The 15,174-nt window shown below is 40.9% G+C and overlaps 1 protein-coding gene across 12 annotated transcripts in view; it reads left to right on the top strand.

The window, feature by feature from the left end:
- BRIP1 (BRCA1 interacting DNA helicase 1) overlaps positions 1-15,174 on the top strand; it is a 222,354-nt gene that overhangs the window by 114,175 nt on the left and 93,005 nt on the right. For 5 of the 12 annotated variants that reach the window (XR_014558454.1, XR_014558455.1, XM_083715016.1 and 2 more), the window contains exons 20-22: positions 376-1,176; positions 3,131-3,205; positions 4,963-5,041. Coding sequence is in view for 6 of the 12 variants with exons in the window: in XM_083715016.1 (XP_083571142.1) it covers positions 376-1,176; positions 3,131-3,205; positions 4,963-5,041 (955 nt within the window). In the remaining 6 variants the exon portion in view is untranslated. The other 7 variants (XR_014558456.1, XR_014558459.1, XR_014558457.1 and 4 more) reach the window with 6 other exon arrangements.

The raw sequence follows: 15,174 nt of genomic DNA, 5'->3' as shown, positions 1-15,174 counted from the left end.
TCTCTGTTCTTGTGACGCAACACTGAGGCCCCAAATGCCTGGTCAGGGCTTCTTGTGAACTGCATTTGCCCTAGAACATGCCACAGAATTCTCTGTAATGTGCAGGGATTTAATGGCAGAAAAATTGGTGAGGTTTCCTGAAGGCTGACAGTTTGAAAGCCACTGAGTTAAATAACTCTAAAGCGGGAATGAGGCACATGTGTCCCTGCTTATATTACTGAACAACAACTCCCATCATCCCACAAGTTGCCCACCCTTGTTCTAGAAACTGAACAGTGTTTTCTGATGTGTACATGCTAAAAATAATGACAAGCATTCATTATTACCTGTTTCTGTTTATCCAGCTAGTTATATGCCTCTGCCCTTCTATTCCAGATCTTCAGCCATTCAGCCAGACTGTAAAGCAAGAAAACCTAACTGACTCCAAACCCAAAACCTTGATCGGGAAGAACAAGAGGGAGAAAGCAAATAATCAGCTCTCCTCTGTCAGTATAAAACAGTATTTCAGTAAACCATTGACTTCAACACCCCTGCATGCCCTGAATGAGAAAGACCTCTCCAAAGCTAAATGCCAACCAAAGATACCAATGGATGAAAGTACTCAGCTTGTTGCAAATGAACCCCAGCAGAATGTGTCTTTGGTTGAGCAACACAGGGCAACTGGATTGTCACCATGTAGAGAACCGATTAGCTTTTCTGCTGGAAAGGCCATTCAAGAATATCCTACTGAGCAGCAGCTCTGGGCTCACGAAGAGGGGAGGGACGTGGCATTTTCTCCAGTGAGAGGAAACGCGAACCTTTCAACATCAGATATAGCTGCAGAGACAGATGCCAACGATGACAGTATCTATTTCACACCTGAACTTTTCAACAGTGTCGAGTCATCAGTACAGAAAAAGGAGTTGTCAACTCATACTTGCAGCGAGACTGGGATTTCCTTTGAAACTGCAAGCTCTAGTAAAGTTGAAGAGCTTTATGAAACCAGTGCTCTAAAGCTAGTAGATGCAATGGTCAGCATTAAAACCGATGCTGACACGAAGGCAGAGGAGCCTGGAATCGTGCAGAGCAGTGAGAGTACTGGAGGGGCAGTCAGAGCAGCTGGACATAGTACTAATAGCATAGGTGAAGCTGAGCAGGAGGCAAAGAGAAAGAAGCTTTCCAGATCACGAAACAAAGGTGTGTCCGCTGTCCAGTTTAATTATCAGTAGTCGGGTGGGGTGGAGGAACCCCTTAGGAATGAGTTTTTAGTTTAGCTAGAAATCATGGAGCTATGGTTGTTTCCTGATGTTAGGGATAGGCTTCAGTTTTTCAGAAAACCAGTACAATGAAAACAATACCTAAGTAAGAATCACTGGATATTATCTGAAAAAAAAGAGAGCGTTTCCTCCTTCCTCTCTCTCTGGTGATGTTAAATAATGTAAATTGTGTGGCACTGTGTCATCATCTTGCATGGTTCCCTATCTTTGTTATATCTTGTTACATCCAGGTTCCTTACCCCTGCAATCAGGATGTGGAGCAGAGAAATGGAAATAGCCAACATGGCGGTGACATGTCATGCGTTTCCATTTCAACATGCTACAGGGAAGAGAGGAGGAGGCTATTGCTATTGCTTTTGGTGGCCAGCACAGAGGCAGTTGCAGCCTAAACCCAGATTCATGATGATTGCCGTGGTTACAGTTGAAGTAACCAGTTGATGGGTAGGACCTTCAGGTCCTACTCATGTGAGCACTCTGGGGAAAGTTCTCTTGTGTGTCTGTCACAAGTAAAAGTAGCCTTGCTTTGTATCACTGGGCTATTCCTAGAAATAACTGGAAGCTGGTCAATGAAGTGTTCAGGAAATATACCATTTTCAAATAATTATGATGCAGCCCAATTCATTGATTGCTTCCTTTCTGCAGGAGAATGCTGCACCTGAATAAAGCGGGGGTGGGAGTGTTGAAGAGGATCCATGCAAAAATTTGCTTTGCAGCCAGCAGATTTTGCGGGCTGGCTAAAAATATTAGTAGTCTGCTGAGGCATGGTAGCCACACAGAATCGCTGCTACATGTTTTTTTTTGTTTTTTAAACAACTGGATTTCATATGGACCTCACTGTGTGGTAGCTTCAGAAGTTGCCATGCAATGGGAAAAACTGGTCCAAAATTTGTTGCTTGTGTGCAAAAAATGCCACTCTCTTTATCTGTTGTTTCTACTTTAATACATCATGTGCTAGATGGACCAGAACACAGCAGTATAAACAGATCCAGATTATTTTCATCACCTCTTAAACCTACTTAGCATGCTCTTATTTTATATATACATCTAACAATCAAGGAAGGCTGTGTTGAAGCCTTGAGGATGTGTTCAGTTTTGTTAGGAAGATGTGCTCTCTGAATCACCCCTTAGAGCTTCTTAACACTTTACAAATCAATTGTGTTTCGCATAAGAAATATGTAAAGTATGGTTGACAATTGCTGATCCTTAAACATCTAGGGAAAATTGTGGCCAAAACAGGACTCCCTGGGAAGAAAAATATGTTTCTGTTCTGTTTGCCACAGGAAATATCTGTGTTTGTCACACAAAGGGTAAGCTGGCCCTTAGAAATCTTTGTACTGTTGAACATATGCCAGCATAACCTCCTTCGTACTGTTGAATATATGACAGCATAACAGCCTAATTTCATTTTTTTTAAATTTACCATTTTCTACATCTCATCAAAAATATTTCTCTTAAATGGAACAGATAATAAGAAGTGCTGAAGTTAAATATACTCATTTTAGAATTCTTTGTTATGTATATTGCATATATGTACATATAAAGGTAGAATCAGTGGTGTTTTTTCAAAACCCTTTCAGTCCTCCTTTCAATCAGGTTCTTTGAATTTAGGTTACAAAATGCTAATTGCTTTAAGCACTTAAAAAATATTGATAAAATAAACACTGACCAGCCAGGTTTATAAGTTTTCATTCCGTGTGTGAAAAAGGTATGTAATGGGGCTTGAATATAACGTTGTGTTGTTAAGAACCTGACCCAAGTTGTCCTCAGTGGTGGAAATGCATAATAATTTGAATAATTGTGGGAATGCCTCATGAAATCACTGATTCTTGGTCACACTGGTGCAATATAATAATCAAATCCTGAATTTATTGAAGGACTGAAAGTACAGAGAACATATAAACGAAGAATCAGGAAACCATCTATTAAAGGAGGGGCCAAGTCACTGACAGGTAAAGTCGGAAACAATTTGTAGATTTTCAAGTTTGATTATAGTGGTAGTTATAGTAATCCAGTTGGAATCAGGTTAAGTAATGAGTGGATCTGGCCAATGACTTGTCTAATCTTGCATCCTCTTCTCCATGACACAGTTCCAGTGGAGGCTGCCCGTTAGGTAAACGAGACAATTCCCATCAAATTCAGTCTATCCTCAGCCAGCCCAGGAGTCAGCTTCCTCCTCCTTAATGTTAGTGGTGTCACCTTAGAACTTAGCAAGCAAGAGGATGGGGACAAGATCAGAATTAATGGACCTAGTCTGTCATAGGCTCCAGTTCCACCTACTCCTGCGCTCCCTGCTTTCTCTTCCCTGCCAGCCCCAATGGACACCAGCCTCCAATGCACAATATCTTCCTTTCCCTAAACTGCTCCAGTTTCTGGGGTGGGTAGCTTTGGTACGCAAAGGAGCCGTGCCATGCTGTGATGGGAAATTCTCATGCCACTAAAGTGGTTCCAGAAGAGAGGGAGCAGAAATCTTGCAAAATCTGTCCCAGATTCATGTGCAGGGAACTGTGTTTCAGAGACTGGTTACGTGCTTGGTACTGTTTCGCTTTTGATCAAACAGGATACCCAACAAAAATATACCGTATGCTGTTGGCTAGCTAAGGCAGCCAGGTGTGTGTCTATCACTACAGCCCTTATTGACTGTTCCTTTTTTTGTCTTGTGATACTTCACATATTCTCTTGACTCTGCTTGAGAACACCAATGCTGTGAAGGCCTGGTGCTTAGGTTGTTCCCACAGCGCAAGCAGGAGCCACAAGGTAGCCCCCCCCCCCCTGCATGAACAGGGACTTCTCACATTTTGTGACAGTGCAGTGGCTTCCACCCCACCAGCGCTCTTCTTCATTGCCCCACAGGACAGTCTAGTCGCAGTTTCAGCCTGAGATTTTTCTGACACTCCTAGAAAACTTCCCTAATCGGTGCTAGCTTTCCCCTGACTTTTGTTAAACAAATCTGGGGGCAATTCTAATTCATGCTGATATACGATATTTTACATTTGAATGGGAATTTCAAAGAATTGGCTTTATCCTGTTTACTGGAAGCTGCTGTGTTGTTAGCCTTGAACAAAGCGTTTCCTAAAGAGTCACATGTGTTGCATTCAGCAAATGAGCAGGCCGTCCCACAACAAATAGTTAGCATTTAGGGCCCATAAAAGGGAGAAAAGTATTTTTTAAAAAAAAATTGGTGGCACTAACATCTATATCAAGCATTAATTACAGCCTGAGAGAGGAAAGAAAACTGGGCTAGAGAATGGTCAAGAGCTACAAAGGTTAAGGAAGGATGGAGTTTCTATATTTGTTCATAATCACCAAGCAGCGCTTTAACTGTGAGCCTCCCACAATTATAATTAGCAAAGTTTCAATGGATCTTAGTAAGACAAGATCTGCTCATCAAACCTATTTAAAACAGTGAACAGCTGGGTATAAAGTGCTTTCTGTATAATGCAGTCATGTTGGGCAAGTCTTTTATTTTAATACTTTTTTATATTCCCAATGTATGTAAGTTTCCAAGCAATAAAATATTGATCCAAATGGCTTGTGCTTTCACGATGATGACTAATTTATTTCTGTTGGAGCTCATGATTGTTATTATTGTGCTAAGTGATGAGAGACCAATAGGTTCTCTCTTAAAATAATTATTACACTGTGTGTTTAGACACAGCAAAGCCTTTAATGTGTTAGTTTATATCTCTGTTATTTCATGCTTATGAAGGAGATGCTGAGAGTTCCAGCTTGCAAGTCGGTACTGTGTTATATTCTCTGGAGGTGAGAAATATTGCTTTAAGTAACTGGTAAGATCTTACTATTAATCTCCTTTTAGTGTGCTACTTTTTATTATTACTACTACTACTACTACTACTACTACTCATCCTTAACCACAGATTTCCCAATTACGACAATATAAAAGCACAAGGTTAAAATCAGTTAAAACAATTTACAATAAAAAATAGGGTGAGTCCATATATCTCAGGTGTCAAGACTAGGGTAAAGAGATGCATTTTCTGCATATGAGGAAAGCTATGTAGTGAAGGTGCCATGCACACCTCCCTGGGGAGAGAACTCCACATCTTAAGGGCAGCCACAGATAAGGCCCTCTCGTACCACGCTCCTCCCAAACTTCCAAGAGAGAGGGAACTACCAAGAGGTCCTCTGTTGATCTTAATACCCAAGAGCATCTGTAGGGAAGGAGGTGGCCTTTCAGATATTTGTGATTGTACCTAAGAGTTTGGGCATGCCCAGCGGGCAACCTATTTTTTAGAATCTCCCCTTTCCCATTTCAAAATTGACTTGTTGCACACCTATGGAGGGCTGTTGTTTGAGAAATGCAATGCCTGAGAATTGTTTCCAGATTGCAGACATTCTGATTTTGTAATTCCAGAAGTAGTAGGAAAATGAATCCTCTGCTGATGTAGAAAAGAAAATAATTTGGAAACTACGCCAAAAGGCTGCGGAATCTTTTAAGGGTTGTGCTTATGAATTGGGTACATTAACAGAAGGTGATCATCACAGATAAGGCGTGACTTGCACATCTATAGGAAACACTGACAGTTTATCAAGCAGCGGTGAAATCATAAGGTAAAAGAGCTCCTGCAGATATTTCCCCAACTATTATATCCCTTGGCTGCTATCCAAAAAGCTACTGTACATATGTATCCAGAGGGAGTTTTGACTTTTCTTCTTTGAGCAGCAGATCCTCTATCACAAGCATGTTTTTAAAAAGCACATACACAAACTAATTTTTGAAAGGGGCGTGCTGCAGGGCTTAGTGAAGGTTGTCAATAAATGCAAATCTAAAAAGTGACTAGGATTAATTATGAGGCTCTTTGCGTTGCCCCTTACCTGCATACAAAAAGGCTCCTAGATGAATGTACCACTGCTACCTTCAGAGTTGCTTTTTGTGACATAAAAATATGGCAATGCTTCTTGGATATTCTCTGTCTGTAAGAAACATGCCTTTTCCATTATCTTCCAGTTTCTCAGGTTGTTTTACAGTCTGGTGATAATTAATATGTAATAATTTTACATTTTTATTTCTAGTATGTCTTTGCAAAATATAATCTGAATCTGGTGGGTTCTTCCCCCTCCCCCCATTTCTCTTGTTTCGTTTTAAGACATGAATGCAGCTTTATCTTTGAATGCTATCTGGAAAACATTCTCTTATCTACTATGTGCAATGTTTAAACCGTATCTCATACAAACGGCCTCCCAGTGTTTTCCAATGGGGGCTAAAATAACTGGCTCTGGCAGTGGCACCCAGCCGCCAGCAAATCAAATTTATCTGGTGCATCAAAAGCCAGATACAGGTAGCCCTTCTCGTTTGTAATACAAATGCAAATTGGACCCACCCACTTTATCTGTTTATAACTGCATTTATAATTTGCCCTCTCCTAAAATGTCAGAGCATTGTACAGCAATATTTAAAAATACAAGTAATTAAAATGACTAAAATTCTATACAACTTACAACAAAGGCCTGTCAGCAGGGGAAAAAATAAGCTTCTGAAAGTCAAACGTGAGAATGACTGCCGCATCTCTGCTGGAAGAAAATCCCACAGCATGGCATTGGCAATACTAAATGCCCAGCTTCTAGTTGAGGCCATTTGGACCCCTGTAACATGAGGAACATCTAAAGGTGGTTTTGCAGTCTTTATCTCAGTCGGCCACAAACAGTACTTCAAAGTATACCAGAAGGTCCATTTCCTATACCAGACTGCCCACTCCTCCAAATATTACTGGACTACAAACTCTCTTCAACCCCAGCTATCACATCCCATGATCAGGGATAATGAGAGTTGGTAATCCAATATTTGTTTGTTTATTATTTAAATTTTATTATTTCGGTTCAGCGTCCAATACCACTGTTGGCTCCAAATCTACATTATATAGTAGTTCTCATAACCCTATGAACACAATACTTTTTAATAAAGAATATTCATGGAATTCAGCCTTTCCTGAAAATAAATTTAATTTTGTTTAGATCCTTTAAAGAGGAACAGGAAAGGGACAATGTATATAACCATATCTCCCACATTGGGAGATTGAGTGATTGTGGAACAACATATAATAGCAAAAAATGTGTGTCCTCAAGGTTTTCTTAGGCTTCATAGGTGAAATTTGACCTGCTGCTGTAAAAACTACATTTAGACAGACGTCTGCAATAGCATATAATAAAACCAGCTAACTTGGCATGAAGGATACCTTTAATTCTATGGTACTGTATGTTTATGAGGGGAAAAGATACACTGAAAGCTATAGTAAAGAATGTTAGATTTTGTTGAACATACTAAATCTACTTCAGGCTTTTTCTTTTTCTTTTAAAAGAAGAGCTTGAGAGGTTAAAAGATGCCAAAATTCATGAATGCTCCTAGTGATTTGGTTTTTAGTCTAATGAGAAATGAAAGGCAAGGTGTCGAGTTTGCTTGTGAGCTTCCCATAATGGGCATCTGGTTGGCCACTGTGCTAACTGGATGCTGGAGAAGATGGGAGAAGATTCAGCAGGGGTGGGGAATCTGTGGCCCTTCAGATGCTTTTGGACTTCAAGGCTCTTCAGCCCAAACAGCCTGGCCAATGGTCAATGGTCCTGACAACATCTGGATAGCCACATGTACTCCACCCCTGCTTTAAAAAGTCTTGCTGCAGTCATCAGTAGAAAGGCTTAAAACAACCATGGAGTAGAGACTTGATGGTTTTGTTTAAACTGCATCTTTGAATGGGGAAGTATGTATGTACACATTAATTTCTAAACTGTATGCTTGCACAAGAGCTGTTAGTTTGCTACTATAGATTACTTCAATTATTAAAGGTTCCAGTGAGCCCAGATCTCCCATACAACTACTGTAGGAGGTTTCCCATTGCATCTCTGCATGTTTTGGTGTTTGCCTTTCTTTCAAATAGCTTCTGCTGGAAGTTGGGGTAACATTGCCTGGTAACATCCCAAATTCAATCCCTGGTATCTTCACTTTAAAATGGATCAGGTACCAAGTGCAGAAAGGATATTCTTTTGATCTCAGAGAGCCTCTGCCAGTCAGAGTAGAAAATACTGAGCTAGATAGGCAAAACAGTCTGACCAGTGGCTTATGTTCCTCTGTTCTTTTGGGAGTGGGTTGTTCTTACTCTTTCACACTTTAAAAGGTAAACCTTTTGAGGTTTAAGAATGAATTGTGCATTCAACTTTACTTCAGCAAAGAAGTGTCCCTCAGCTAACAGAATTTGGGGAGGAACGCTGTGCTTCCCAGTAAAATATCAACTAACCATGTCGAAAAAGTCATGAAAACATAAGATGTAGTCCAAGAACCTGGCGCCATCTGTGTTCTCATTTCTTGAGATCTGCTGCTGATTATCCAATAACACTTCCCCTGTGTTTCGCTAGCCGCATTTATTTTTGTAAAAAAGATTATTATTATTTTTCTTTCTAAATTTATTTAAGGGCTTGTTACCATTGCTGATTAGATGGTCAGCTGTCGAGGCAGCCACTCTTTATATAACAGGATATTGTTTTGTTCATCATGTTGCCACATTTGGCAAACTTTTAGCTTAATGCGCCTTTTGGGAATACCAGTCTGACCTCAATCTGAGTAAAGCCTTAATAGTCGACGTGAGGGAGGCTTGCAGGAGGTGGCGGCGCTCATTTTTCCCCCTGCAGACTGTATATTTGTTAGCGCATGTTAATCAGATTCATCATTCTGTTTAATAAAGATTTCATCTGCCACGCGAATGCATAATCGGCTGTGTCTGAGTGACTGACCTTTGTCTTGAGCAGATTATGAAAACTGTATTAAGCATCATCGGGCAAAAAAATGACAACCTTATTAATTTGTCCTTTATGTGTTTTTCAGCAGATTGCACCTCATTATTATGCAAACGCATTACCCAGAGCAAGGAGCCCAGAAGTAGCTCATTAACGTTTCTTTCCCTTGATTTGCAACAGATTTTCTATTGGGGAGTGTGCAGGCAATAATTGCTAATTATGTGACTTAAATTGTACAGTGCCTGCCTTCTTACCCCCACCCCCTTTCTCTTCTCTTCTCTTCTCTTCTCTTCTCTTCTCTTCTCTTCTCTTCTCTTCTCTTCTCTTCTCTTGGTCATATGTTTTTGAGAATGTAGCAGAATGTTCTTCAGGAGCCACAGAGTTGTGGTAAGGCAGTAGCAAGCCCTAGAAGCTGAATTACAGTTGCATGCCTTCCATTTTTCGAGCCTCCAGTTCCACGAAGCATAATTAGGACAGATCAGGATTATTATTATTATTATAATGGATGGGCTCATACACAGCTTCTCCTTTTAAAGGAGATGAGAATCAGTTGTCAAGATAATTAATGGAAATATCCATCAACAAGCAAACACATGCAGTGGGTAAAATGTTGCCTTGGAGGGAGAAATCAAATCTCATAGCCGGCTGGATTTGGCCTTTTATTCATCCTCTGTTTGTGGCATTCTTCAGGCTAAACCCGGCTTCATTGTTTTATATCCCACTTATTCCCGTAATGGTTTTAAATAAAAGTTTTTGTTATTATTTTAACCAGCTGTCTTTGTCCCTCCCAAAGCCGGCACTGGCAGTATAATTCCCCATGAAATATGTAAGTGCCGAGAAAATTAAATGTGCGGATTTGGCAATCATCTGCGGTTTGACAACTTTGCTCCTAAGTGCGTAATTGGTTTAAGCCGGGTAGTGCTTCATACTTATCCTGAACCGCATCTTCTGTAATCTGTCTGCCACTATAGCTGATAAGACTTGGCCACAACTGAAGTTTTTGCAGCGCCAGAAATGAAATCCTGATCCGTTAAGGGTTTTTTTGGTTGGATTTAGCTTTATAATCTGGTTTAGAGAATTGTGTGAGTAGACAAATCTAGGAGGAGACAAACCTTTCTGAAAAGATGTGATGAAAATCATCGGATTGGCTTAGGTTTTCTAACTAAACTCTTGTTGACAGCGTAACCTATATTTCCATCTCTTCCCTTACCGTCTTTCATCTTTGAGATGTGCCCATTAGGCCAGTTTCCAGCTTAAAATTATTTTTCATCTGTAAGGTGTGTGTGTATACATGTGAGTATATCCCATAGATAGTTATAAAAGCACCAAGCAGCACTAATGCAAGCTTCTCTTGAATCCCTCTTAGGATTTGGTTAATCACTTAAATAATATATACGTTACTGTGATTAACAAAACAGGGTTTTTTTTAATTTATGTGGCAAACATTTTGGCTTCTGCCTTCATCAGCTATTCATGGTTGACCATGGTAGCAGCTGATGAAGGCAGAACCCCCTCAAAAAATTGAGATATACATTAGAAACGCAGGAACAGTCAACTGGTGTCCTTCTTTAGAATGTCTGGAGCTGCCTATAGGGTTATAACTGGAAGCGATTGTCCATTTTCCTAAGACAGTAGTGGGAAACCCTTTCAGCCCAAGGGCTGTGTTCCCTCAAGGACTGCCTTCCAAGGGCCACATACACTGGTGGGTGAAGGGGGGGGAGGGGTGGCGCCAGGACAAAATGTGGGCAGAGCACCCAGGGGAAGTCTTGCATTGGTCTAGTTGGCTACTTTCCAGTGAGAGGAGGATGCTGGATTAGATGGGCCTTTGGTCTGATCCAGTACGGCTCTTATTGTTTGTTAAGACGCTAAACAATGGCATCAAGTTACAAGAAAGGAGATTCCAACTAAACATCAGAAATAACTTTCTGACAGTAAGAGCCGTTCAGCAACGGGACGGACTCTCGGGAGGTGGTGGACTCTCCATCCTTAGAGGTTTTAAAGTAGAGGTTGGATGGCCATCTGTCATAGATGCTTTTGTTGAGATTTCTGCATTGCAGGGGGTTGGACAAGATGAACCTTCGGGCCCCCTCCAACTCTTATGATTCTATAACTCTGTGACAGTCATTATGTTCCTATGACACAACTCAATAGGACACTATGCAGTAGCCCCATTGGAAGCAAAATTGGCTTTCTCAGATTTCCCATTCATTTCACTAGGACCTGCATATGAGATGTTCCTGCTAGATCAGGTCGTATCCCTGTCCCTCCTACAGTTCCAGGATGAGTAATTACAGTTTAAGAAAATGAAAAGATCTAGGGCACAGTTAAATACTCAGCCCATGGAAATTGAGAGGTCTGAAAAGTGCCAAATTTTGATGGCATTGTGCTTCTAATTACCTTTACTTCCATGTCAAAGGGATGCGGATAGCGCTGTGGTCTAAACCACTGAGCCTCTTGAACTTGCCGATCAGAAGGTTGGCATTTCGAGTCCCTGCAATGGGGTGAGCTCCCGTTGCTCTGTCCCAGCTCCTGCCAACCTAGCAGTTCGAAAGCACGCCAGTGCAAGTAGATAAATAGGTACCGCTGCGACAGGAAGGTAAATGGTCTAGCTTCCGTCACAGTGTTGCATTGCGCCAGAAGCGGTTTAGTCATGCTGGCCACATGACCCGGAAAGCTCTCTGCGGACAAATGCTGGCTCCCTCGGCCTAAAAGCAAGATGAGTGCCGCAACCCCATAGTCGCCTTTGACTGGACTTAACCGTCCAGGGATCCCTTACCTTCCCCCCTTTTTTTTTACTTACATGTCCTATATTCTAATAGCAAACTCATTCTCTGAGTGCCAATTCTCATGTAGCTAAAACAATGTCCTTCACCCACATCTCCTAGCAGACTTCAGGGAATAATGTTTTGCAGAATTTCAAAAACATTACAACAGCCCAACATAGTTTAAAGCCTACTCAGTGGCTACAGATCATCAACTCTCTGTTGAGGAAAGGAAAACCAGGTGGAAATGGGGGGAGGGAATAGAGTATCCTGAAAAAGGCTCAGGTGGCTGCCTAAGAACCCTCAGCCAGGAGGAAGCCACATAGAAACAGTTTGTTGTATACACACATAACTACAGCTTTTTGTTTGATTAATTGGCTCATTTTTTTAATTGGCTCAACTGAGAATGGTAACATTGACTAAGAGAGCAGTAGGCTTTTAATGTTTTGTTATTTGTAGCACCAAACCATGATAGCAAGTACCACTTTAGAAGAAGCATTTTTTCTCATCTGATAGACACTGGGGAATACCTCTTCTAAGACAATGTGATGTGTGTGTGTATCCTCTAAAAGTAAATGTGTTTTTCCTTAAAGCTATTATATTTCTATGAAGATTAATTGATTGATCAATTAACTGACTAATATAATTAATCAGCAAAGATTTCTTCATTCATGTGATATAGCCCAGAGAGAGAGATTCACAGTGTCCGCTTAACTTTACCATATTGCCATATTGAATTTTGTGTTTTACAGCCAAAATACTGCATTCCACATTCATTTGATTTTTAAATTAGAAATCTCTCTTACAAATACATAGATGTATACAAAGAGCTAAGCCAAATAAGGACTTCTATTGGACCCATCCAAGTTTTGAATGTCGGTCACCTTTTCTGAACATTTTCTAAATAGAATTATCTCTAGGAGACACACTATAAACATTAAAGTAAGCAAACATGCCTCTAGAGACCCTGAGATCTTATTTTGTTTAGCCGTAAACTGCATTTTTAAGCAGAACCCAACGCAACAAACAAAATGAAATGTTCAGTGCTACTGTACGTCTTTATTAAAAATGTTTTAATACTGAACTCTCCAGTAGCAGCTGGCCACGCTTCTGACATTCCAGTTCCTCATTTTTAATTAAGCCTTTTGATTTACAGTAAGACTTATGAAGCGTGCTGAGATGGGGGAGCGAATAAGCTTGTTTTGGGGTTTGGTTTGGTTTTTTGTTACTTTAACACATTGTATGGTTATTTTTGCCTGAAGAAAATGAACTGGGTGTCCCCCCGCGCTTCCAATTAAAGCAATCTTTTGGTGCAATTTTGAGGTGGTTGAATTAGACGCAGCTTCTAGTAGATTCTGTATTATGAAGATCTGCTTAAAAAGAGTTCAGTAGCAGATGCTGAGATTACAAATGCAACATTCTAATTGTTCTGTATTCTAATGAGAGCTATTGTCGCCAGCCAGTATTTTAGAACTGTTATGATGCAGTCCTGGACGCAGCTGCCGCTGACCCCTCAATTGCAGCATTAACAAACCCCTCTTTGTTATCACTATGGGAAATCTCCTAGCTGCTGAGGGTGTGATTTCAACACAGAATGGCATTCATGTTTGGAGTGGAGTGTGGGGAACCTTCACATTATTTTACTTTGCTTTATTTACAGTGTTTATAGGGCACCCCATCACAGGGGTTCTCAGGGCGGTATAAACTAAAGCAGATTAAAAGGCTTGAGAAAATTTAAAAATATATATTTGCCTGGTGCTTAAATCATACTAAAATAGATGCCAGACAACTCTCTTTTCTCTGAGTCTCAGGTTCAGTTCCAAGCACCTCCAGTTTTAAAAACGAGTAGAAGGGAAGATGAATAGAGCCAGCCTTGTTTTATTTGTTTAGAGAATGGAAGCTGTCACTAGTATTTAGGGATTTTGGAGAATTCAATTAAAATGGAAAATGGTATTGGGAATTATGTCAGTTTGCATGCCCATCTGCAAAGAGGAATGATAATGAGGCAGGCGAATGTGATTGGTATTCATTGTCAACATTCCCCTGCCCCCGGTCCTCAATTTGCTTGCCATCATTTCCCCCCAGTACCTTCATGAGAGCACCCCCAGGCCCTAATGAAATGAATGACGTGGACTCTCCTAACAGTAACATATTATTAAATTTGGCCATGGTGAACAGTGAGCCGAATAACATCATTTTTGTGGAATCCAAACTGCAGCGGAATGAAAACGGTGCTGTGTGGAACCGATATGGTGGGGCGGAATGGAAAGAGATGCCCTTTTTAAAACCTTGATTGTAGCGCACTTGTAGCTGCAAAGCTTCTCTATAAGCAAGAGCAATCGCCGGGAGGAACTGTCACCCAGTGATCAAGCACTTGCTTTGCATGCAGAGGTTCCCAGTGTTAGGATGACTGGCATCTGCAGTTAAACAAGGATCAGAAAGCAGGTGATGGGGAAATGACCTTTTTTTGCCTGAGACCCTGAAGAGCTGGACTCAAGGACTGAATACTCTTGTGGCATAGGTTTTGACTGGACAAACAGCACTCTAATCGGCACCTGGTCTGGAAGCACCATCTAAATTTCCCACAATGCCCCAAAGTGGCAACGCATCCAAGTCACTGTGGGTAATTTAAGTAGCGACTTCAAGATCTAGTCTCCTGGCACTCATCAGAACATTGTTTGGTTGTCTGCCGCTGCCGCCAGGTAAACCCACCAGGCCTCACTGACTGTTGAAAAGTATTCACTCAAGTGTTACTTCATTGCTTTATTTTTGGACAAACTGTCCAATATGCACAGTAGACCGGGGTGGTATGTTTCTGTTGTAGTTTCCAAAACACCATCTTGTGCTTCAGAGAGGGAAACATTGCCAAACTCTGCTGAGATTGAATTTCTTTGTCAGTCGGATGTAATTTCTGCAACAGAAATTCTATCTTCGAGCGGTCGATACAAGAACATTTGGAAGTCATCAGGCAAACTGTAATAAACGATTCTAGTCCCAGGCCTCTTTTATCAGTATGAGTTGAGAGGATGGAGATTCCTTCTCTAAAAAATAAAATAAATTTGAACTTGCGGTATGATCCAGCCAAAGTTAATAACTTTTCTAGTCAGTGGGCTTTGGTGGGTGAAGTGTTGGAGTTGTACCAGAGAGATCTGAGTTCAGACCCCCCACCCAGCTGTGAAGTTTGTTAAGCTAGTCTTCCTCTCTTGTAAGGTTGTTGAGAGTGTGAAAATGAGACAACTGTGTGATGATGCAGGATAAAGCATTTTCTATGGTGGCTGTCTGCTTTTGGAATACCCTCCCCTTGCCAGCTTGCCAGGTTCCAATATTGCTGTTATTCTGGCACCCAGTTAAAACATAGATTAGTTTGTTCAAGCATTTTGAAATGTTTTTACTGCTTTAGCCTGATTTGCTTTTTT

This window comes from Podarcis gaigeae (genome assembly GCF_964106915.1).
Source record: "Podarcis gaigeae genome assembly, chromosome: 15".
Taxonomy (NCBI): Eukaryota; Metazoa; Chordata; class Lepidosauria; order Squamata; family Lacertidae; genus Podarcis; species Podarcis gaigeae.
The sequence above is the reverse complement of the archived record's forward strand: the minus strand, read 5'-3'. Positions and strand labels throughout refer to the sequence as shown.